General features: G+C 44.8%; 1 protein-coding gene across 1 annotated transcript in view; it reads right to left on the bottom strand.

The window, feature by feature from the left end:
* Positions 1-2,461: 2,461 nt before the first annotated feature.
* bckdhb (branched chain keto acid dehydrogenase E1 subunit beta) overlaps positions 2,462-26,900 on the bottom strand; it is a 113,948-nt gene continuing 89,509 nt past the window's right edge. The window contains exons 9-11 of the mRNA XM_063199600.1: positions 18,737-18,823; positions 4,081-4,263; positions 2,462-2,996 (exon numbers count right to left, since the gene is read on the bottom strand). Coding sequence (XP_063055670.1) covers positions 4,123-4,263; positions 18,737-18,823 — 228 coding nt within the window. The 3' untranslated portion in view covers positions 2,462-2,996; positions 4,081-4,122. The remainder of the gene's footprint in view (positions 2,997-4,080; positions 4,264-18,736; positions 18,824-26,900) is intronic.

Genomic DNA, 26,900 nt, shown 5'->3' with positions numbered 1-26,900 from the left:
CTCAAGGGATTGAGCGAAGTGCTGAGAGTGGAGTGGAGACACATTAGTTGTTTTTGGCCAGCTACTTGCAGTCCATTTAAACCTGATTACCATGCGTCGCGTGCACATACATCTGGATGTGCACACACTCACACATGAACAAATGCAGATGTTAAACGTTATACAAATTCACTGCATCACCCATCAGTCTCCCTGCACATGCGGTTCAGTTCAAGCATAACCCTCGACTACATTTGTATGCATTTCTCTCTCCTTGTTTTTATCCCATCATTAGGATTGCCGGGTTGCCAGATTGGTTGGTTTCCCACCCAATTGGCCGATTAAGGATGGCCGCCTGTTCTACATTCATGGCCATAGAAATAAAACAGAATTTAGTTCAAATTGGGTTGGACTCAGTAGCCAGGTCATGTCCTCCTAGTGACGCAAGACCTTCAGCATTGCTCCTAGTCAAGCCAAAATACAACAAGCAAGCTCCAACAGAGGATGTACTTTTTAAGACAACTGAGGCTGTATGGTGTCAGCAATAGGCTTCTGTTTTTATTTTTTCAAATGATTTTAGTAAGTGTGATACAGTAGCCTATGGTGTGCAAACATGGTATGGCATTCTGACAGTTCAGCTAAAAGCCAAGCTGGGGCATCTGGTTAAAACTGCACTGAAGATTGCTGGCCACCAAGATAAGGGATATATGCAGTCCCTCTACGAAAAGTCAGTGCTCAGAGAGGCACTGAAGATTATAGAGGACCCCACACACATTCTGAATCATGAGTTTACACTGCTTCCCTCAGGCAGACGTTTCAGGACACTGAACTGCAGACTGATTAAATATAAGAACTCTTTTATCCAATGCGAAAAGAATGCTCAATGACAGATAGACATGCCATGTGAAGGAAGTGCACAGGTTTTTATGTTTTATGTTTTCTATGTTTGTATGTTTCTTGTGTTCTCTATGTTATGTTGTATGGGTATGTGAGTGAGTACTGTATGTTATGCAGTGATTGTTGAAGCCCAAGACAAACTGCCCCCCTGGGGACAATAAAGTAGGCTACACTCTAACTCTAACTCTAATACAATATCGTTTCTGAGTGGGAACTTCTCCCACTTTGTCGGGAAGCATACAACCATTAGCAAACCAACAACAATGCTGTTTGGGAAATATTAATCGTTATGCTCTTGGTTAGACCAAGTCTCGAAGAGATTTGAAAGTCGATGATAATCAGGCTAGGGATTCAGTGCCTCCAGGTGTTTTTTGAAGGTTTTCCTGCCATTGTGTGGAGTAAACCAAAATTGAAGGACCCAAGAGAAGCTAATTAAGTGAGTAGTCCACTAGCAAAACAATGTATTTAATGGTGAACTACCACAGAGATGGATAATTCCCACTAATTCACCATAAGTCGCCATGAAAAGGCAACTACCGGTATTAAAGGTGTAGGCCTACAGTGTTCTCCATCCTGTTGCACTGAATACGATACTAATAATGGCTTCACTTTACTGAAATTTGACCATACCGATTTGCTTTGTGTTTTGTCCATTTGTAAACCTCGTAGGGTACTGAAGGGACAAGTATTGACAAGAGGTCCTGAACACAAGAGCATGCTTGCAGCACTCACATATTGTGAAGTAAATGAAAACAAAACACTTTTTTGAAAATAAAAAAAGCAACAACAAAAAAAACGTTTCGTCTCGTCTTGTTTTCCGCGGGACAGACCACAGGTTTGAAGTTCAAGAACTGAAACCCAAAACCCAAAACCCAAAACCCTCAAACACCTTATACAGCTATACTGAGAGTTGAAAACATTGTTCTATGTCTGTGTGTGTGTGTTGTAATGAGGTCGATGTCATGGACACTCTGTAGTGCTCCAGCTCTCTGACGGTACTACAGTAAGATACGTGGCAACCACCGGCTGTGGACCCTGACAAGCATGCACGCATAAAGCCACTCAAGATAGTAGCCAAGGCGGCAGATCGGATCCAACAATGATATTATAAGGCGTCGTTTGAACGCCAATCAGAAACCCTGTGGTGAAAGAGAAGTGTGTGAGGTAAAGGTAAGAGGGCACTACAGTAATATTTCATGATATGAAATTAAGGACAGCTTTCTTTTTGCCTTTCCATTGACCTCTTACAGTTGTCAGTTATACATATTGCACACAAGTCCCAAGTGAATGATGGCTATATCGCAAGCGCCATGCAATGCGCTAATCGCTGTATTTTTTGGCTCTTTGAGAAATTTATGGTGCTAGCATCAGCCATTGCTGCCTTAACTTGCCTACTTTTCCTGCAGTTGTCCTCAGGTAACCCTGGCCCACACCCAGTGTGGATCATACGAAATACTGTACTTCAGACATGTATTGTGTAGCTCTACAATATTATGCACTCATTTCACACTCATTGCTCATTTCCCTGCTCACATACTGCATTTGACGATGGATAAAGCAATTAAGGAACACACTGGTCGTACAGTTTTGACACTGCAAAAAATCACATTCTTTAATTTCCTTAAAAACCACACGTCCCCAATGGACAAAGGCAGAAGAAAAAGGTTGGTACACAACATAATGATGACAAAAAGGCAAAAAACAAAAACAAACAGGCAAGAAAGGTCATCAACACAGTAAACTGATGAGGGAGCAACACGTGGTCAAAAAAGGAGAAGAGAGGGCTGGGGCTAAGGGGCTAGGGGGGGCGAGACAGCTACCTACAGCAAAGCATCCATAGAATATCTACATTAGTGTCTGTGATCCATGCATTGCCATGAGGAGCACTTGAGTTGTGATGTTTGTTTCCGAGAAAAAAAAAGAGGAAAGGAAAAAACAAGAAGACAAAAATCGTTAAAAGGTTCCCTTTCGTATTAGTCTTCAGATCCGTGGTAACAGTCTTGTGTGCTTTCGCGATGTCTGATCAGACCAAGGCTACGCTAAGGGGATCCTCCCTCTGGCTCTGGAAGAGAGGACAGGAGAGGAGAGGAGAGGGAGGAGACATGTAGGTCCTAACGGTTCTGCAGGAGGAGAAGAAGAGGAAAAGCAGGATTAGTCTAAACAGGGCTCTTCAAGAGAACACTAACACATCACATCCTCATGTACACAGAGAGAGAGCGAGAGAGAGAGCGAGAGCGAGAGCGAGAGAGAGAGAGAGAGAGAGAGAGAGAGAGAGAGAGAGAGATGGAGAGAGAGAGAAGCAGGAATGCGAGAAGGAAAGAACAGAGGAACATGAACAGATGGAGCTAGAAAATGAAAATAAAGATGAAAAATTGAAGACAAAAGCATAGAAAGAAAGAAAAAGAAAGCAAGGAGTGTGCTTAAGAAGAGGAAGACACTGAAATTAGGAGAAAGGTTAAGAGAAAGGTAAAGAAGAAAATGAAAAAGAGGAATAAAAAAGGAGAAGAGAGAGAGAGAGAGAGAGGGAAGGAGGGAGGGGAGGTAAAGAGGAACAGTGTAAAACAGCTGGAGGGGAGAGAGAGAGAGAGAGAGAGAGCGAGGGAGTGAGAGAGAGAGCGTAAGAAAGAAAGAAAGTAAGAAAGAAAGAAAGAAAGAAAGAAAGAAAGAAAGAAAGAAAGAAAGAAAGAAAGTGTAGGGTTGTAAATCAAACCCAGTCAGCTTGTCCAGGGTACAATTCCCTCCACAAGACCATAATGAAATTTTATTTTGTACTGCCGGAGATCTTTTAATGGCCGTGGATAAACCTAACACTTAATCAAACACCCAGGAAATAGCCAAGCCCCAGGATAGCAATAAAGCATTCACTCCTTGCACACTAACAACTCACAGCTAAGGCTTTAAACACACGCTGTGGCAGAGAGGAAAGGGGCATTCAAAAAACATTCAAGTATTGTTGAAAACATGGCTATGTCTGCTGATTATTATATAGATTATTACGCATGTATATTTAATGCCACACATGTTTAAATGTAATTCAATTGTTCAGCAGCATCAGCCAAAATGCTATTGAATGAAAGACTATTTGACAATTAGTTGACAATTACACTCACTGCACATAAAACGGTTCCGAAAAATGGTTCCGATGTGCATGGACTACTAATTTCAGCACAAATGGCAAATAAAGGGACGGTGTTGTACACATACACGTTCAGCAGCTCCCAGGCACATGGAGAGGGGTGGGGGTGGTCAGTAGTTGATCATCTTTTTGACAGCATCGAAGCACTTCCATTTGTCAGGGATGTAGAAGGGCTCGAAGATGTGGGGGAATGGCGTGTCGTAGCCACACACTCTGGCGATGGGCGCCTCCAGGTTCAGGAAACACTCCTCCTGCACACACACACGCACACACACAGAACAAACAGGTGAGCACAGAAGGTAAGAGCAATACACGCACACACGGTGTAACGATATTGTATCGAAACAAGAATTTGTGATGTGCTGCAGAGCCACAAACATGTCTCGCTGTACAAGAAAGCAGAATCATGAAACATGTCCTTTCAAAGTTCTGTTATCCTTCCGTCCTCAAATTATCATCATTATTACATTTAAAAAGGTGCACTGTGTAGGATGGTGGCCAGGATGGTAGGTATTGCAACTATGTTGCTCTTTGAAACTGTGTTGCCTATTGCCAAATTTCACATGTTCATTAATATTTACGAAATAATAAACTAATATTTATCAGAATGACTAAAGTAACATATGTTCTGCAGCTAAAAATTTCAATTTTAAAATGGCGGACATGGAGAAGATCCACCTTTTCGTGTATTAAAAGTACAATTTTCACAGTCATAATGAATACTTACATTTTGATGGTGGTAAGTATTCGTGAAAAAGGTAAAATTTGTGAAGGGGCAACAAGAATTCTGGATAACATCAATAAGAAAAGGCCCTATTGGCAACAAACATGAAGTTTGTGAATACACTTTAAAACGAATTAACGGATTTCGCATGTATTTTAAGTCACTTTATACAGACAGTTAGGCATGTATTATTGTCTAATATGAGAACCCTAAAATAAAGTGTTAGCTGTAAGTTTTTCCATACTAAAGTGTTCAGTTTGTTATGCCAGTCTCTCCTGCCATGCCACCTGGCGCCAGACCCTTAACCTCCTCCATCTTGCCAACAGCGGGCATCCTGGCATCCACAACCGCTCTGAAAAAGACTGGCATCAGTAGCTCTCCCACTGCGCTCTGCTCAGTGCCACTCAGGCCCAGTGACTGGCAATTAGCGTTTGCCTGTATGTGTGTGTGTGCGTGCGTGGCTAGTGTGTGTGTGTGTGTGTGTGTGTGTGTGTGTGTGTGCGTGTGTGTGCGTGTGTGTGTGTGGCAAGCGTGTGTGTGCCTGTGTGTGCGTGTGTGTGTCTGCGTGCCTGTGTGTGTCTGCGTGCCTGTGTGTGCGTGCGTGTGTCTGTGTGCGTGCGTGTGTCTGTGTGCGTGTGTCTGTGTGCGTGTGTCTGTGTGCGTGTGTCTGTGTGCGTGTGTCTGTGTCTATGCCCATTAGAAAAGCTTATTAACACACATTAGCACATTAACACACACACAGTCAATGCAGATGCATAGTTCTGAAGGTTTGTGCTGCCCTGTGTGCCTTGTCTCAAACCACAGCAACATTCAGAAGAACAGGGAGAAATAGGGAAGAGGAGGATGAAGGAAGAAGAGGAAGAGGGGAATACGCTGACTGGAGTGAAACAACAGAGATGGATGAATAAAAAACACAGAGAAATATTTTGGAAAGAAATATTGGAAAGTAGACGATTTGGAGGAGAGTGGGTAAAGAAATAAAACAGAGAAACTGAGAAGAGAAGAGAAGAGAAGAGAAGAGAAGAGAAGAGAAGAGAAGAGAAGAGAAGAGAAGAGAAGAGAAGAGAAGAGAAGAGAAGAGAAGAAAGTGAAGAGTGGAGAAAAACAAAAGGCATTGAATGGACTGACAGATTGTAAAGTTGAAGAAATCCAGTCCTGCTTTCATCTTGCTGTCTATTTATGAATTATTTTTTACAGCCCCCATTATGCACACAATTCAACCAGTGGTCCAAGTTTATACGTTTATAACGCTATGTCTTAGCGGGTTGGGTTAATAGCGGGAGAAGCTATCATTTATCTCCTTAAACGTTACAGTCAAAACAGTGATAAAACACTCAAAACGCTCCATATGGAACACCCAGACCTGAGAACTTCTGGCCAGACATGCACACAGACATAAGAACGCACACATACACGCACATACGCACGCACGCACAAAACCAGACCAAATCTCCCAACACAGTAAATCTGAGGTATATACGAGAACTGGTCACAAAAGCGACAGAGGAAATTTGAACGGATTATTGAGCTATTAGTTGATATTACCCTCCGCAATCATTCTTAACCAAATCCCCTAGATTCAACAGGGCCAAAAAACATGGCCATGTATAATAGTGAAACATTTTCTCTGATGTACAAACCTGCTCTAGACCCTAATGCAGACTTAATTTAAACTTTAAGAGATTGCAATTACTGCTCCACTTTGGCAGTATGTACAGCAGCTAGGAACAAAATCTGGTTTGCATTGCTACTCAGACAGTTGGCAGGTGTGCCCTTACTGTATCTTTAAAAAGTTCGCCCTGTGATTATGTGGTCTTGGTCTTGCAAGGTTGCTGGTTCGGAACCCGTAACATCTCGCCTACGAACATGCATGACTGAAGTTCCCATGAGCAAAGTTCCACATTGCTCCAGGGACTGTAAATAAAACCCTGTACCTAAATAATTGTAAGTTGCTTTGGATAAAGATGCCAGTTAAGTGTAATATCATTTTGTGTATATTTAATGCAATTGAATTTCTAATGCATTCACCTATGACCCAGCCTTATGTTAAATGAGCTGCCTTCCAGAGCACTTCCATATGGCCTAAGCCAGACCTGCGTCTTCAACTAAAAAGTATTTGAAATAAAAAAAGGAAAGAAAATGTATCACACTTAATAGTACTGGTAATAGTTGAAGTTGTATTATGAGAACTTCTATTTGCAATAGAAGTAGTAGTAATAGCAGTTGTAGTAGTAGAGTAATAATAGTACTAGAATTATGAAGTGTTCTCTGGATACAAGCACAATGCAGACTTTCTATGAAAATAAATAAATAAAATGCTGAAATGAATTGAAATAATGCAAAAAGCTAAATCTAAAAACAAGGTTTGAAAGCCAAAGCTGGTGGTTTTGGCGGTGACCTTTGACAACAGATGTCACTGCCAAACCACCAGCCTTTTTATGTCCCAGGGAAGACATGCTCGTGCATTAATTTAATTTCATTTTTCAAAGAGGAAAATCCATGTCAAGGTCTCTTGTTTAAATACTTTCAATGTGCGAGTTTGTGTCTCGTCTGTCTGGTCCATTCTTGTGTGTGTCTCCGTCAACTTCCGGAATGCTCTGGTTTCAGTGAAATCAGTGTTTATATCGCCAGGCATAGCACCATCGGCCACAACATTAAATGCATAGCACCCCAAAAAAGCTGCATAAAAATATGATGAATGGTAGGAGAGACTAGGCCAAGTCTCGATTCAAAACACAAAAAGCAAAATTTAAATCTGTAGTCATATATTTTTTCCCTCTATTTCTTACAGAGGCAGACAGATGGAGAAAAGGGGTCATGCAGTGTGTGTGTGTGTGTGTGTGTGTGTGTGTGTGTGTGTGTGTGTGTGTGTGTGTGTGTGTGTGTGTGTGTGTGTGTGTGTGTGTGTGTGTGTGTGTGTGTGTGTGTGTGTGTGTGTGTGTGTGTCCATGGCAGCCACAGATTGGATAGTATGGAGATTACCTATAGAATGACGGGATGATGGCAATATTACCGGTCGTGGCTGCCAAGACAGACAATAGTGCACTTAACTCGCCACGAGTCAGATGAGGACACGGCACTTCGCCGCACTTCACGGCACTGGACTGCCTGGCAGAAAGGCGCCCGTCTTAATTCAAACGGACAGTCTGCGAACGTTCATTTCACTGAAATCTTAAAGGACCATGTTGAACACGTTTCCATGAATTATCCCTGTCGAACCATACGCTAAGATGTCTTCAAATGGCGGCAGAGATATCCAAACATGTGTTTTCCACACAACTGCTTCTGGTTGCCTGCCTTGTGTTATGGCAAGGAATGGTTTCATATCCTTCCATATGAATGCGAGTCGTGCATATGAAGTTACTTACGGGTAGGAAAGGACACATTTAACCACACAAACAGACTGAGTTCTGCTCCCTCAGAGTGTTTTGAATGATGTAGTATCAAGACAGTGGGACTCCATTTTATTACTACTTGGACTAGTGTGACTTCCAAATGCCTCCGTTTTTTTATTATCATCTATATCATGTCAAATACCGAGAGGGTATGACAACTGGAAACTGTGCGCGGGTGTGAATGAGAAACGGGGGGGGGGCGAAGAAGAAGACGAAGACGAAGGAGTTTACGGGATTGAGATCTGAAGAAGAAGAAGGACAGTTTATACGAGATTGCGATCTACATAAATGCTTGTTGACCGATTGTGTAAAGAAGAACAACATCTTCCTGCAGCTACGTCTTCCTTGGGTATGGATCATTGTTGGCTTGGACTCACTTCTTAAAGCAAACAATAATTGAGAGCAAGAGCATGTGACCCACTTCTTTCATCTCTCTGCCCCCCCACAAAACTGGTGCCCTTTTTTCTGCCTCTTGAATATCCCAGGGCCTGAAAGTCATTTCCCCACAACATGGACAAGAACCTCTGACCATATTTGAGTTGATGATTTGAAGATGTACGACTGAACGACATTCTCAGTCGTCTTGTGGATAGCAGATGACATTGAGGAGTCACAGACATGGACTATATTGACTCTTTAGAGATTAACAGAAAACTTTTTTGAAGGAATTTGTTGGTGGCACGGACGGACCAATGATAGATGAAGCACTGGCTTTCTGAAGGCGAGGCCAACGTGTGCTCTCCCAGACCCAGTAGTGGCGCTCACGAAGAGGAGCTACACAGGTCGGGCGAGAGTCAGGCAGTGCATTACCAGCTAGTTACAATACCCCAGAAATGATTCACAACGTTTGTTTATATTACCAACAGTCCAGTTGGCCCTGAATAAGGCCCGCAAGCAAGTGACTTGGCACCTTCTGGTGAAGATATTGGCAATGTCAAGGGTGTGTGAAGACTTTTTCAGGAGTGTCCTGACCCAAAAAACACACGCGCACACACACTTACACATACAATACACGTCACACACACGTTGACCTGGAAGAAAAAAGAAGCCATTGTTGGTGGGATCTGTCAGAGTGGGAACAGGCCTACATGAAGGGATTTACAGCTCTCAGGCGCCGTCACTCTGGCCTGCCTTTCATTTCCATCACAGTCCTAAAAAGGAACTTCCTTTCGCCAGGCTCTCTCTCAGGTTCAGCGGGATTGTTGGATGCGATGCCCAACAGATGGCCTTCAGAAAGGAGTCTGCGTGGTTGAACACCACAGGAGGAAGGGGGGCATAAAATGAGAGAGTGAGAAAGAGTGAGAGAGAGAGTGAGAGTGAGAGTGAGAGTGAGAGTGAGAGTGAGAGAGAGAGAGAGAGAGAGAGAGTGAGAGTGAGAGTGAGAGTGAGAGTGAGAGTGAGAGAGAATGCGTGAGTGAGTGAGTGAGAGAGAGAGAGAGAAATATGGTGAGATGGAGAGACAGAGAAATATCTAAAGAAAGAGAAAGGAAGATGTAATATAAAGAGACTAGCAAAAGAGAGGCAGGAAGACGTTCTGGCGGCGCTGAAATGGCATTACAAACAGTAAAGGGGGAACACACGCACATTCAGTCAATCAAACTAGTGCCATGTGGGTTGCCAATCTGGCTGTGATTACGTTTGCACTTCAGGAACACAGACTCTTTTGGTTTGAAGAGTATACCAGCAAAACGGCTGGGCCCAAACAGGCAACATTTTGGTGCACTTTGAAGAGATGCCAATGCCCTGTGCCACAACACGAGATGGGGGTGGGAAAAAAAAGGATTCGTCTTCTTTATTGTGAAATTACAGCCTAATGACTGGGAACATAAAAAGCAAGAAAACACAAACACGCATGAAAACAGTCCAATTAAAAGGGCAACTTAACCCGAAATTGAATATAAATAAAGGAATCAATAAGTCGATGGATCCGGTGGTGGGTCTTTTGGTGTGGGTAGGAATTGCACACGAGCAGAGGATGGTAACTTTACTAACCATCCTGTTTGATGCGTGTTTTGTGAAAGAGGAGCTAGTTGGGGGGGATTTTCAAAAGAACAGGGGTCCATTTCTCAAAACCATAGTTGCTAACAACATTAGTTTTGTTTTCTTGTTTGCAATGCAATTTCCCATTGGCAACTACCCAAGTTGCTAACAACTACGGTTTCGAGAAATACACCCCAGATCTGGGCACTGCAGCACCCAGATCTCAGCAGAGTGACCAATGCAGAGCAGAGTGCAGAGCGATCATGCCAACCCTTACAAGTACATGTTTTTTTTAATTTTAATTATTATTTGTTTTGGTATTTTGCAACTTTATTGATGACAGGACCGCTTGAGAGGTGGACAGGAAGCGAATAGGGAGAGAAATGGGGAGTGGTCGGCAAATGACCCTGGCCGGGAATCGAACCCGGGTCGGCCGCATGGCAGACGAGTGCCCTACCGGTTGACCACGGCAGGGCCTACATGCCTATGTTTAAGAGGGCAGCACGAACGCAGGCACATCATGCTGCTCCACATCATGGAGGTCAGCCTGTTACACACATGTTGCAAATATACTCCAGTTCTGCTATGAGACCGCGTACCACAGCCAGTTTTTTAACACAGCGGGTAGTAAGGCATCTCGCCCAGCCCGGCCAACTGGCTATGATCAGAGACGGAAAGAAACAGAGGTTGAGCAAAGAGAGAGAGAAAGTGAGAGAGAGAGAGAGAAAAAGAGAGAGAGAGAAAAAAAGAGAGAGAGTTATCTCTCCTGTCCTGACTGAAGAGGGTCTGTGTCAACGCTTCACGTACAATCAACAGACCAGTTCCATCTCACATTACTCACAGTGACATGCTCACTCACCCGGTGTTTGCCCGTGGGTCCAGCTCGGCCCTAGGTCTGGGTCTGGCATTAGTATCACTGGACTCACTAGACTACACTACGGGTTGTAGGTTCAAGCGTGGACCTTAAGGATTGTGAAAAAGAGACTCTGGACCCCTGGGATAACAAGTATGCAGTGGTGAACCGTTCACAAAGGCAGTGCGCATAATACTAGAGGTGCTCCGATTGCTCGGCAGCCGATCATGCTCGGCCGATAATGGCCAAAAATAGCCTGATCGGTGATCGGAAAAACATGCCGATCAAAAAACCGATCCAGAGATATTAAATTCCTCACGCAACCATTTCGCCTTTACACCTGGCGCTGCCTGCATGTAGCCTAGGTGCTGGCTCTGCACAGCTGCTGCACCAAAATAAGGCATCTTTACTTGTCTTTAACTTTTTGGAATTCCCTCCTTCATTTTCACCATTTATAATCATATCTGCATCAACAATGATCTGATTTTCCGATCCATGCGCAGTTTACATGACGCTTGTAATTTGTGAATGACGTGTCAGTGTCGCCATGTTCACTATTTTGAGTTACAGCCTGTCAGCACGCAACAACTAAACGTTTCCAAAACAATCATCAACTGTATTGTTTTTAAAGTTGTAGCCTAATGGACAGCCAGGTCATTAGTTTTGTAGTCGCTGCAACACCAAACAGCAACTAGGGAGAATGGACGGTGAAACTCAATGAGTCTGTGCAGGGAATTCTACATTCTATGACAGTGTTACAGAGAAAGAGCTTTCCTCGCAGACACACTGTGTTGTGCGTGTTCCCTGTTCTTTCAAGTGAAGTTTTTTTTTCTTGTTTTGTGTATGTAGAATCTCAAGTGTTTCAGTCACAATGTAATTTGCGATAGACTACTTCTCGCCAGTTAGCCATTTTACGTTAACCTGTGTAGTTGCCTCGGTCAGCACGCGACAAGTTCACGTTGTCCGCACAAGCATGCCAACGTTATTGTTTTCAAAGTTGTAATTGACAGTCAGTCGATTAGTTTGATAGTCGCTGAAACGCCAAACGGCGACAGAAGTGAGAGGGAGAGAGCAGAACGGTCGCGGAGCACTGCAGCTGTGGACAGTGAGTGACAGAGAGGGGAGGGGCTCTCCTACGAGGCTGCTCATTTAAAGCGACAGGGTTTTTTCTCGTATGCAGAAGACGAGAGACTGAGATCCAGGTGTCTGAGCTTCAATTCAATCTCAAATAGTTAAGTAATTATATGCAATAACTTATAAATTGATGTAATGTTTCAGTTTCAATTCAATCTTAAATAGTTTAGTAATTATATGCAATAACTTATAAATTGATTAATACTGTAGACTTACATTACCAACACTAGTCTGAAAGAGCTGAAAGATAATAATAATAATAATAATAATAGCCTAATAATAATAATAATAATAATAATAATAATAATAATAATAATAATAATAATAACAATAATAATAATAATCATAATAGTAATAGCCTAATAATAGGCCTACATTGTGAAAGCGACATGTGCAAATTAAGATTGATTGGTTTATGGGCAGAAATATTCAATAAGGATAATTAATAGGCTATTAAAAAAATAGGAAATAATTTCTGTGATCGGCAATGATCGGTGATCGGCAGATAAAGATTTTTGGTGATCGGTATCGGTGATCGGGCCAAAAAATGGTGATCGGAGCACCTCTACAAAATACACCTTCACACACACACGCACGCACACGCACGCACGCACACACACACACGCACACACACACACACACGCACACACAAAGGCAGGCGCAAGCAAGCATGCGCACGTGCACGCGCACACGCACACGCACACACACACAAAGGCAGGCGCACACTAACATGCACGCAAACGCACACGCACACCTCAAAGCCAAGATATGTGCAGGGGGACGCGGACGGGGCAGGATAATCATTCACCTGCATTCCGACTCTACTCAGCCAAGTGAGAACTGAAGAGTCCATCAGAACTGTAGTCTGATGAGTCCCCACACCTCTGGAACACAGCACCTCCACGCAGCACTTTAATGATCAAGAGGGGGATATCATGCAGACTAAAAAGAGGAGAGAGAGAGAGAGAGAGAGAGAGAGAGAGAGAGAGAGAGAGAGAGAGAGAGAGAGACAGAGAGATATCTAAAGAAAGAGTAGAAGATATAATATAAAGAGAGACTGGCAGAGGAGAAGAGAGGCAGGAAGACGTTCTGGCGGGGAGAGAGTGAGCGAGAGCAAGAGGAGAAATCCAACCCAAAGGTTGCTTTTTTCTGTTCCAGTGACATATCTAGCAATAACAGGACCAGTGCTTTTTCCCATCCCATCATGACCGCACGCACGGACACACGCACGCACGCACGCAATTTAACTCACACATGCAATAATGATAAAACTTACAGTTAGGCGCACAGACAAAGCCACATTGTGTCTGGGCACACAAACACAAGCACACATAAGCACAAACACACACTGGCACACAGACACAGAGACACACACACACAGAGACACACACACACAGAGACACACACACACAGAGACACACACACAGAGGCGATTCTAGGGTAAGTTGGGGCCCCAAGCGAAAATGTAAAATAATGAACATTCGCAACAAATCACACACGGGATGCTTGCTGGGTGCCTTAAATTACATAGGCAACCGTGTGCGACCAAGTGCACAAGCTTTCTTCAGAACGACGTGTTCTTCAGCATCACTTCACACCATACTGGAGGTTTCATGTAGGGGACCTGACAGCTCCCATTAATATTTCTCATCATTGTTTGACTCTTACACGACCTCAACATGAAAGTTTTGGAGGATCAGTCCACGCGGACGTGTCAGTAGCCTTATTTGAGATTTCACAACGGCTGCATGCGCATGCAGCCAGCAATGAATTCTGGATGAAAATGCTGCATGATGGTTAGATTTCTAGTCCAACATACCAAATTTCAGTCGTGTTGCGCCAACAAGGTGACATGTCACATGGTGCCAAACTATTGCCAGATGAATGCGACTGCAGAAGGGCCGTGCAACTCCTGCAGTTGCTTACGGTGCCCGTCCATTCGTCAGTTTGACGCAAGCCGTACCAACGCATTCAATTCATTTTCAATGAAATGCGGCAGATCGTCGTTACCGGACTCACAAAGCATGTTGGGATTCCGGCACGGCGACTGTGGGTTCGGTGGCACGTCAAAAAGTTGAGCCCTCCCGAAAGTTATGCAAATAGCCGCAGCTGACGGACTCCGTTACCCAATGACTGTTGAGCACATGAAGATGTCCCATGATACCTGTGGTCATCACGAAGGTGCATTTCCCTCCGTAAAAGTAGATTTTTGACATCTATCGAACTTTTGGATGTACAAAATATAGACTACCAGCATCTATGATGCATGTGCTTATGATGCCTGGGTTCAAATGATTATGTTCGATTTCGACCATAAGCATAACAACACAAGGTCAAGCTGTGTGTGAAAAAAACACATGTGCCGAGGTCGGTAAGAGCATATTGAACTGTAATTTAGGGGCAGTTGGTTTGCTATATCGATAAAAACGGTTAGAAATGTAGAACGATATATTTCCTGTATGTAACTCCCGGGCCACGTGAGCTGTAGTAGCAGTGCGTCGACACTGGGGTATCCAATACGTCGAGCCGTTGATGCTCGAGTGCATACCGCCTCCCAGGTCACGCGCACATGACCACACTAGTTGGCCAACAGTTCGCCGACGTGTATCTAGGTGTGTTGTCCCACACCCCTAAGAAAGTTTGCACTGCACCCTCCTCCCCACCCGTCCCCCCACACCTCACACGTGGTGTGCTAGTAGATCAAACTGGTGTGAGCTCATCGTCTCGTGCACATTTGTGGCCGACTTTAAATGCACAGTATTTAATACCACCCACATCGTGACAAGTTCATCTGTTGCCAACAAAGTCAAATGCACCTAATGTTACACTGTGCACACGCATCTGCTTACCTTGTGTCAGGTGTCCTACTGTGCACAAAATTGACATAAAAATGTGCAGGGCAACACATTAGTGCATGATAAGTGCACACACACGTGTAACCTGCAGCAAGCATAACTATGGCCTAAGAAAGACTAAGACTAAGGCCTAAGAATCTCATCTCTTCAGGGTCAAACTACCAGGCTGCGTATTCCCAGGTGACCTCAATCCCACCACACACTATCTCACACGCAGGCACGCACGCACGCCCAGACGCCCAGACACATGCGCCCAGACACGTGCACACACGCACACACAGATGGAGAGAGAGAGGAAGAGAAGGAGAAGGCAAAAGAGACGGCGAAGAGCGCGGACACATGAGGGGAGACAGAGAAAAGAGCGTCCAGGGCAGGAAGGAAAAGGTGGAATTAGTGGACGGGTAAAAGGATGGAGGGAATAAGGAAAGGGAGAGTGAAGGAAATACGGCCACAGGCCATCAAGAGGCAGAGTGGGACAGGATGAGTAAAGAAAAGTGTTAGGAAGAAGAGTGGTAAGAAGAGAAGTCGGAGAGAATAACACCGTGAGAGGGGGAAAACAACAAGAAAATTAGAAAGACAAGAGAGGGACAGAAGATGAGAAGAGGGACAGAGGGACGGGGGTGAAATGAAATGAAAAGAAAAGACAAGACAAGAAAGCAGAAAAGGGAAAGCCAATGAGACCGGGAGAGGAGAGAGCTTCATGTATTAGGTTGGCCAGGTGTTTGTTCAGGTGCTGAGGAGCCCAGAGGGCCTAGTGGGGCTGTTTCATTACAGCTCCTGATGCCACCATCACAGAGACACACCGACACCTCAACCTCTCACCATACCACATTCTCCTCCTCTCACCCCGATGTCACCACCTCTCCCAATAACCTCCTCCACACCTCGGTCTCCTTCCTCCTATACTCATGAACGGCCATCCGGGTACTTTGCTCGTAAATGTGTGTTACGCCCCTTTATGGATGAAAACAAACCCAATGTCTTATCAACTTACATGCTAAACCGGCTAGTCTGCTAGCTGTTTGGCTATATTATTTGAACAACCAGCGACTCAACACGTTTTCGGCATGTTGTGCGTGAACAACGCTAGTCTACAGGTCCGTATCTTTCGTTTATGAACCCCCAACATCACCAATTGACTTGCATGGGTTGTTGTCCCCCACAAATGGGCGTAACACACATGGAAAACGTCACGCTGTTCATGAGTATACCACTTCCACTTCTCTGTATGACCACCCCCCACCCCTCACGCCACACACCTCTTCCCCACATCACCACTGCCTACTCTCCTCGAATGTCCCAGTTCTTGGGTGATTTGCCCGCCAGTCATCTCTCACTCACTCTCTCACACATTCTCACCGCCCGCCCGCCCGCCTGTCCGTCCGTAGCCCCCCCTGTCCGTCCGTCTATCTCCCTCTCTGTCCGTCCATCTCCCTCTCTGTCTCCCTGTCTCCCTGTCTCCCTGTCTCCCTGTCTGTCTGTCTCCCTGTCTGTCTGTCTCCCTGTCTGTCTGTCTGTCTGTCTGTCTCCCTGTCTGTCTGTCTGTCCCTGTCTGTCTGTCTCCCTGTCTGTCTGTCTGTCTCTCCCTCTCAGTCAGTCTGTCTCCCTGTCTGTCTGTCTGTCTGTCTGTCTCCCTGTCTGTCTGTCTCCCTGTCTGTCTGTCTCCCTGTCTGTCTCTCTGTCTCCCTGTCTGTCTGTCTCCCTGTCTGTCTGTCTGTCTGTCTGTCTCTCCCTCTCAGTCAGTCTGTCTGTCTGTCTCCCTGTCTGTCTGTCTCCCTGTCTGTCTGTCTGTCTGTCTGTTTCCCTGTCTGTCTGTCTGTCTGTCTCCCTCTCAGTCAGTCTGTCTCCCTCTCAGTCCGTCTGTCCGTCTGTCCGTCTGTCCGTCCGTCCGTCCGTCCGTCCGTCCGTCCGTCCGTCTGTCTCTCAAAAACAAAACACCACACAGCTGAGCTGCGTCACCTTGGCGACCAACTAGTTCCATCAGTAAGTACTGTTTCAACTCGCACGCACGCACGCACGCACGCACGCACGCACGCACGCAGTCCATGTTTGTCCTAATTGTTGAGTCAAGTTAACCGTTAGAGTAAGGACAGTCATTAAAGCTTTTCAGCCACACACACATACAGTCTAATTTGGCTCTAATTATTTCGCCAAGGGCAGCGGCGGTCTTCTGGCTCTGGACGATGTCTGGGGATGCATCTCTCCCTGCGAGCAGTTCAACCGCTGGAAGTGGTTCCTCTTGTAAAGCTGTCAACATACCACACTCGTGTCACTCATAAAAAAATAATTGTCGTTTATGTTTATGCGGCTAGCTTTGACACAAAACTAGTGGTTGCTTTTCAAACTAAATGTGTTAACGATGACAAAGGCACCTGAATGTGTATCCCACACATAATGTGCCTTCATGTGTTGGAATTTGAGTGTGCATGTAGATGCACTTGCGCACGCGCACACACAAAGCACACACACGCACACACACACACACACACGCACAGACACACACACAAAGTGTATCGTGGGGAATTCTTAAGTATCGAAAATAATCGAATCCCTGCTTTAAGAAATCGATACCGTATCGTATCGTCATGAAGGCTGTGATTTACACCCCTAGCAAACAAACAAACAAACAAACACACACACACACACACACACACACACACACACACACACACACACACACACACACACACACACACACACACACACACACACAAAGCACACACACACACAAAGCACACACACACACACAAAGCACACACACAAAGCACACACACAAAGCACACACACACACACACACACACACACACACACACACACACACACACACACACACACACACACAAAGCAGATGTCATTTGATGGACACTGAACATGCTGGCCAGAATTTGTTGGAGGACTGACTATAAACTGAAAGATAGTTTCTGGTTCCATTCCAAATTCTTGAGTCTTCCAGATCATCCTCTCATAAGACATGATCAAATAATGCACAAAAACAAACACTGTGACACAATGTGGTGTGCTTCAAGTACTAGACTGTAAAAAATGTGATGACTAGACCTGCCAGGCCCAGCAAAAAAAGATGTATTTTTTTTAACTCCATTAAAGCAGAAAAGAGGTTTGTAGGTAACTTCACAGTTTTAGAACTCAGCATTTGCTTCATACTGGAAATGTTGACAATACCTAGAAACCCGAAAGAAGAATAGTTCTTAGCTAGAAGCGGATTTGTTTTTGTATAGCCTGTCGACAATCCGTACCACCCATGGCTTCTGAAGAGGAGCGACAGGGTGTTGTCGTTGTAAGACATGGTGGCCGCTGGCACAGGAAGACGAGGTTTGTCGATGTGGGAGAGCCGATAATGATACGCTTGCTGTAGACAACGACTCCCACACACGGAGACAGGGGACAGGAAGACATAGACAGAGCGTGACATGGAGAGTGGCAGAGAGCATAGGAGTAATGAAGGGGATGCAGTCCACAAAAAAGCAGGGCATGAAATGGGAGAAAGTGAGAGAGAGAGCATGAAGTGAGAGAGACAGTGAGAGAAATACAGAAACAAAGAAAGACGGACACAGAAAGAGGATCCATGAGGCCCTGCTGTGGCCAACCGGTAGGACACTCGCCTGCCATGCAGCTGACCCGGGTTCGATTCCCAGCCCGGGTCCTTTGCCGACCCCTCCCCGTCTCTCTCCCAATTCGCTTCCTGTCCACCTCTCACACTGTCCAACAAATAAAGTTGAAAAAGACTAAAAAAACCCTCTTTAAAAAAAGAAGCCTGGATCTTACCTGTACAGTCGAGCTGATCTCTGCAGCAAAGCCACCTGTGACTGGAGCCTCGTGGCTGATGAGAAGCCTCCCAGTCTTTGCCACCGACTGCAACACACAAACACACACATAGAGGCTAACATTATCAACACTGAAATCACTTTAAGGACAGATTGCAACACACAAACACACACATAGAGGATCACATTAGCAACACAGAAATCACTTCAAGGACAGACTCGGAAATTCTTTTACGCACATAATTCTGTTTATTGCACTGTGCACATTTCAGCTATACAACATAGATGTTCACACAGTGCTTCAGAGGAGTGACCGATACCAGATGATAAAGGATGGATGGTTACCAGTAACAATAAAGCAGGGTAACAACAATGCAAAGGTCATGTCCTTTAATAAATAGTAAAATCGATCACTTTCCCAGACACGACAGATAGCCAAAACGTGTTTATTTCAGTTACATTTATAGTCTCCCATTATAATTTTGATAATGATGCTTCACAGGTCCAAATCCAGAACAATATACAAATAAAAAGGCCCTCACATTTCCCATGATCTGAAGTTCTAGAATCCTCAAGGCTGTTCCAGGAACCTGCCGTCTCTTAACAAAACGTTGCATTTTATTTTACAATGCTTTATTTTGGTTTCTTTGTGCGTTTCATGTCCTCTGGCTATCAGGAACGCATTAGCAGCAGAGGACGGTCCATCGAGTTGATGTTTATGTTTTTTCTCAGCAGGACCGCCCTCCCCTTTTTTCAGTGTTTGGAAGGGACATCAAACGGTACTGGCAAGGAAAGCCATGCGAGAGAATGAGGCCAGGAATGACACGACAGGGCTTCCAAAGTCTTAAAGCCGACCATCAAAAATCAGCTTTTAAGGCTTGTCTCACTATACTACACTATTAAAGTGTCATGATGATCATCGTTAATATTCTCTTTAAAAATGTTTCGGGCATTTTAGTCAAAAGTTTATTGGGATACAACCATGACGATACAGACAGGACTGAGAGGTTGGATAGGTACATGACCCCGGTCAGACTCGAACATGGGTCTCCATGGTCGGGTGCCTAAGCATGCTGCACCATAGCACGCAACACCATAACATCCACCATATGTTCACTTTTGGGAGCCTAAACAAACACATTTAAAAATAGACCTTTTGCTGCTACCCATCACACTCACCTCACAACGCATTGTAATGTAAAATAAACCACAGTTACAGTCGGTCCCCCTACAATGCACACCCTTTACCGAGGTAATGCCACGTCATCCACCTCGGTACGTACCGGGCCTAGCTGCAGTGTACCCAAACAACCGCCGGGTGGCACTTGGGAGCGCTTGGAATGTTTTAGACGATGCTGACGGCATATTAATATATGCTCATATTCACCAGCACGCACCGATTCAGCGGATAACAACATGCCTATAAATTGTGTGAGAACACCTCCAGGAAGTAGGAAGAGTCATAAAAAGAATAGCCTAAATAATGTAATGAATTTTCTTTTTTTTTTTTAATGATGATCGGATGAATTGCATTAATGTGCAAGCTCTGACAAAATGTAAATTGAGTGTAGCCAGAAGCCATACCGATTATCGCATCGCAAGATTTGAAACGTCTAATATTGCAACTTCAGACTTGTTGTCTGGATGTGGATACTTTTTCGTTTGGTAAAAATTACTGAGAGTGCAATACACCTCACCGCAGTAACCTAACAGCGCTTCGTTTGAGCGTGTAAGCGTTGGCTATTTATCTCACATCGCCAACAGCTGGGGCGATAACCTAACCTACACTTCCCTAATGAATTTAATGTTGTCACATTGGCAAAAATTAGCAAGCGACTGATATTGCTGTTTTCGTGCTCAAATTAAGTGTAACCAACTGTCGGATTATGTGTCGCAGGTGAGAAAGTGCGCATTTTTCCAGCGACACCTCTCCTTGTTACCAAATACCCTGGAGAGTACTGTACACCACAAATACGCCAAGACACAAATATTGAGTTTTAAAATAATATTTATTAACTAACAGAAATCTAAAAGAGTCCCGGGGCACCCCAAATCTATACAAGTCCGAAATTCCAAATTTCCTTGGAGATCCCCCCCACAGTCATCCGTTCCGAAGGAGGCGGAGGAGCGGTGGCCAGGTGTCCATCCATTGCGAGGCTGGGGAGACAGGAAGAGCTTGGTGACAGTAGGCTTGATTCCATAGGCAGTCCAAATGACACTCACTTCCATAATTAAGTAGGCTACGCAGGTAATCCCAAATGTAGGCTACTGCACTTATTCCACGTGATTTACAACACTGCACTCGCTAGTCTAGGTTAAACGTTAGGGGTGAAGTTGCTCAGCACTCGCACACGGCACGGCTCACTGCAATGTGTGCTGCGATTCAAGGCCAGCGGTGTTAAAAGTGAGTCCAAGTACAACTGGGTTTGGAGAGAGAGAGAGAGAGAGAGGGGGGAAATATATGCTGGGAAATATAGGCCTATGCAATGTCATCTCATAATCATGGAGTTCCTCATGCGATTTCATCTGGGTCAGTCAGAAATGCATGCACCTTGCGCACCGGGAAGTGTGTTTTTTCAAACAAGAAAACTGGTTCATCATATGCATGGCTTAAACTGACTTTAATGTTTGCCAACGTGCTATAGTTTTCCTCTCATAATAGCACCTGGCGACTGTGACCACAGTTAGATGACCTCGCGCGCGTAAACCCATTAAAATATAGCCTAGCCTTCTGTGGCTATTCAGAGCAATATGAACCAATCAGGTCGGCGTTGCTATTAAGCAAAATACATCCCTGATGTCTACTTAACTAAAATAAGATGCATTTGTCTAATATTTGGAGACATCGCCTTGCTCTTTCTGCGGGGAATTAAGCGCCTCTCTCCCTCGCTCTCTCTCTCTCCCTCTCTCGCCCACACACACACACACAAACACACACACACACACAGTTTGGAGAGGACGCATTTAAACTGTAACAGTTTAGGCAGTAGGGGAGAGCAGGGACTCATGAAACTCGGGACGAATGAAACACTGCGATTTACTCGAAAACTTTAACATATCCGAAAGTATGAAAAGTCAAAGTTGTCAGGTTTACAGGCAAAAGGGATTTTAGTGTCAGTAGACACTGTCGGGACGAATGAAACACCCGTTTCATCCGTCCCTCTCGCCCATTGACTTTAAGCAGGATCAAAATAAAATGGGAGCACTTGAGATGACTATGTTCCAACTTGTCTTGAGCACCGTCGTAGCGCAACAAATCATTATCGTAAACATAGCCTAGATAATTGGAAATTACAAAAAATAGGCTACATTTTATAGACTTTGGCTATAGGCTAAGCCGACTCCTCTACCTGTTTGAATTAGTGCAGCCTTACAGGGAGGACGTTAATTTGGCATAGGTCAACTGCAAGAGACTACTAATTTGTGACTTGACGTGATGTGTGAATAATTAGGCTACGATATGCAACAGGCATATTTAGCCGCACTCAGTCATTCATTGGGTGAATGTCCCGACCCTGTGTGTCCGCGTGCATGCATGGGGTGGGGGAAAATACATCAAGCGTGCCATCACCACCCATCCCCCCGGACCCACGAAACCCACTGAAGATCCAAGCAATTGTAGTCTGTCAGTATTTTAGTGTGGGCCCAGGTAGTTGAATTCATGGCATGGCCTGGTTATCTCAATAGTGCCAAGAAGATGTTTGCCCTCAGGCTAGTGTGTTCATAAAGCGCATGTTCGATTTGCTGTAATAGGCTACGATCAGTAAGCCTCAACTTGTCTGTCGTGTCTTTTCCGTCTTTCGATAGGCCTATTTTGTAAAATAGGCCCATGTTAAAGCCTAAATACGATAATAGGCCTAAATAAGGCTAATAAAGTAAGCTAAATAAGTCAGGCATAAATAAAGTTGTTTTAGCCTGTACAATGCAGAAATTTGCGGAGGGATTTTGGATATCTTGGCCTATAGGCTACCGATGGCTTTATGAACTTCATGACTGGGCTACAAGATAGTCGGGTAAACATATTGACTTGTAGACCACCAACATCTGATGCTGAAGTGGGGGAGGGTGTTTTTTTTTTCACTTCAAATGTTCCCCGACACACACACACACACACACACACACACACACACACACACACACACACACACACACACACACACACACAGAGAGAGATACGCGCTAATCGCTCTCTCTCTCTCCGTCTCTCCCTCTCTTTCTCATTGTTGCTATACGTGCATCTGGATAGGCATAGGCAGTGTGGTCACCCAGCACATTTTCATAGAAATGCTGTGGGTTTTTTTTTAAATGAAATCTTTATTCAGTTATTTGTGAACAGTCTCTGCGTTTCACTTTCGATGTTGCGTCACCGTGGACAAGTGTCTGCTCGAAAACTTAATGCAAAGCGGCTAAAATGTTCAGAACGTGTTGAACTTTTCAGAACATGAATGTTTGTCTGTGGGGGATGGGTGGGTTACAGCAGTGCAGTGCAGTGCACGGGACTGCACAGCCTTTTGTGACATGTCGTGGCGCGACAGGTTATCCAGCCTCCGAAGGAGTCATAGTTCCCCAGTCATAGCCTACTGTTGGTTCGCATCTCCACCGAAGCAACTGAATTTGCAGTCCTAATCACAGATGATTAGCCACACCTGGTGTAACAGATGTATTGTCATGTGTGCATCACATCCCCAGTTAACCGGAATCCCGTCGATGGCGCACAACAGCGCATTGAAAGGATGAAATGTTCACAAGCACCAATACAAAAAAAACGTCTTCAACCTATTAGTCCGTAGGCTATCCTGAGGATATCCGTTCCTGACTTGAATAGGTAGTGCAGAAATAATTAACAGACTTAGCCTATAAGTTAGGAGCGGAATTGAGACGGTGAATGCAGGACAGAATAATGAAAACAAAACACCGTCGACTGGCGGTCTTGTTTAGGGATCACGCTTGTGTTATTATCAAATACCCAATGTTACGTGCGCAATTGGCTGACTCTTTCCACTTGTAGCCTAAAACTGAGGGAGGGATCAACATACAATGAGCTACACTGAAGCAGATTACTCTGCTTCGCAAAAAAAAACCCCAGTGCACCAATAATACCCCCGTCTTCAACCTACTATTTAGGCTACCAGATATATAGGCTAGTAATAGTAGCCTATTAAGTTGTGCTACCTTGTTTTTTGTGGTAACGACAGTGTAGATCAGGTAATAACCTGCAATAGGGGAAGCGGCATGCGCCAGTTTTAAAGGCGGAATGTCGTCGCCAAATGTAAAATCACCTCTCTCATGCTGACATGACGGGGCACTACTTCATTAGGCTACAATGTTGTTCATGTCTGTTTGACTCACACTATACGAGTGGTTCAATTTGTGGTTTTGTGCTCATCGCACAAATGAGACAGACAGGCTTGCTTGATAGGGCTACACAAAGCAAGCGACATCGGTCCACTCAAAATGGTCCGAACTCCGCCGCTTGATTTCATGTCTCCTCAGTCTCTCCATTACGGTTTATTAGCCTACTCTGTTTTGCTATTTTCGTTATTCTTAGCCCTGGCATTACAGATGAAGCAACTGTGATCAGTGAGGTTGTGGAAACGGTTGAATAGGCCTATGGTCCTAAATTGGGTTATTGTGGTTGTGGTCTTGTTTAGGGCTCACACTTGTGTTATTATCAAATGCCCTATCAAATGCCCAATGCTAAATAAAACATGCAATTTGCTGACTGTATTTCTACTACTACTAAAACTGGGGGACGGGCAAGGACGGAAGCACAAACAGACACAGGCAGACGCTGCTCTGCAAAAGCGGTGCTATACTGCCCCCCGCATTCCGAATGGCCACAGGGTGTAATGATCACGGTACGCTGTCGCGGCCCGGCACGGTAATGAGCAGATTGAAGTTACACCATCTGTACGACAAGATAAAAACGGTTGCCATGAAAACTTGGAGCCAACCCTTAAACAAGTAACGGCCGCAGTGCGCACACTTCAGTCTGTGCTAAGAGGGTTTTCTGATCTGCTCTGCTATGGTGTGATTTGGGAGCAATGCTGACAACACAAACGATCCTGGGATGGGTGTGTGTTAGTTAGACATCCTCGTCAAACCTGGCTGTGAGTTCAGTGTGTGGTGTGGTGTGGCTTGGCTGGGCGTGACATGGATTTGTGCTGGCAAACCTAGGACTGCGTTTGGCACCGCAGCTTGAGGGAGCCTGGCCGTGGCCTTTTGTTTAATGCTCTGGGCTGACGAGACTGTTTCACCACGCTGGAGTGAGTGGAGTATGCAGGGCAACACATGCAACCCCACAGCTCTGCTGGCTGCCCTGCACTGCACCACATTACACTACTACACACACGCCAGGCTGGACTACACACCACTACACTAAACTACTACACACACGCCAGGCTGCACTGCACCACATTACACTACTACACACACGCCAGGCTGGACTACACACCACCACATTACACTACTACACACACGCCAGGCTGGACTACACACCACTACACTAAACTACTACACACACGCCAGGCTGCACTACACATCACTACACTAAACTACTACACACACGCCAGGCTGGACTACACATCACTACACTAAACTACTACACACACGCCAGGCTGCACTACACATCACTACACTAAACTACTACACACACGCCAGGCTGCACTACACATCACTACACTAAACTACTACACACACGCCAGGCTGCACTACACATCACTACACTAAACGACTACACACACACGCCAGGCTGCACTACACACCACTACACTAAACTACTACATAACATTACACTACACACACGCCAGGATGGACTACACATCACTACACAACATTACACTACACACGCCAGGCTGCACTACACATCACTGCACTAAACTACTACATAACATTACACTACACACACACGCCAGGATGGACTACACATCACTACACAACATTACACTACACACACGCCAGGCTGCACTCTACACATCACTGCACTAAACTACTACATAACATCACACTGCACTGCCCTACACACACGGCTGGCTGGACTACACATCACTGCACTAAACTGCTACACAACATCACACAGCACTGCACCATAATGCAGGTCCATAATGGAACACTACACTGCCCTACAAAACTAAAAAGGCAGTAACTGCGTAGAGCTCCAAACAGAGTAAAATAACATTCAAATGATCCTGAAGACAAGTGAAAGTAGTTTTGGGTAGATAGATTATCGACATGTGGTAGTTTTGTTACTTTATATAATACATATTCTGCAGATCAATGATTGTATTTGACTTTATATTTTGATATTAAAATCATAGTCTCTCATTTTTAGCGACAATGCAGTTACTGCCTTTTTGCTTTATAGGGCATTACACTACATTACATAGGCTAGGCTGGACGAGGCTGGACTACACTACACCTCACACAGGTTGGTCTGGATTACACTACTTTACACAACCCTGCACCACATAACACTACACACAGGCTGGGCTGGATGACACTACACTGCACTAAATAAAGGCTGGGTCGTACTACACTTCTCATACCATTACCGAACTATACACAAGTAGGGCTGAACTACACAACAACACACCACTACACAGCACTATGTACGGTACAGGCGGAGCCGCCCATCATATTACGCAACAAACCACTACACATAAGACGGGCTTGATGACGGAGCACACAATCTACAGTACAACATATGACACTGACCTGCACTGCAATGCACTACACACAGGCTGGGATGGACTACATTATACCACACTATTTTACACAACACAACACTGAACTGGAGTGCACTAGACAGGCTGGGCTCGTAAAGATACCCTGCTGTTTGGAAGGAGCAAGTGCAGCTGAACGCAGTGGCTCCTTCCAATCATCGATTCCTCTGCCATTTGTCCATGTTATTTATTGCAGGTCAGTGACATGGTGAACGGGAGATGCATACTGTACACGCACGCACAATATTCATGGCTCCACATGCTGTACGAACAAGACAAATAAAGCTGCAGACACAGGTTGAAATACATTTTTGAATCTAACTGCATGCCTGTAATGACACAAAATTACATCAAGTTTGTATGCACTATGTCAGGTTGAGAGAAACAATGGCCAAAGGCATTAATCCACAATGGCAAAGACCACGCACTCACACTTGCACAAAC

This window comes from Engraulis encrasicolus, chromosome 5 (assembly GCF_034702125.1).
Source record: "Engraulis encrasicolus isolate BLACKSEA-1 chromosome 5, IST_EnEncr_1.0, whole genome shotgun sequence".
Classification (NCBI taxonomy): Eukaryota; Metazoa; Chordata; class Actinopteri; order Clupeiformes; family Engraulidae; genus Engraulis; species Engraulis encrasicolus.
Note: the sequence above shows the minus strand (reverse complement) of the source record. Positions and strands in the feature narration are given on the sequence as shown.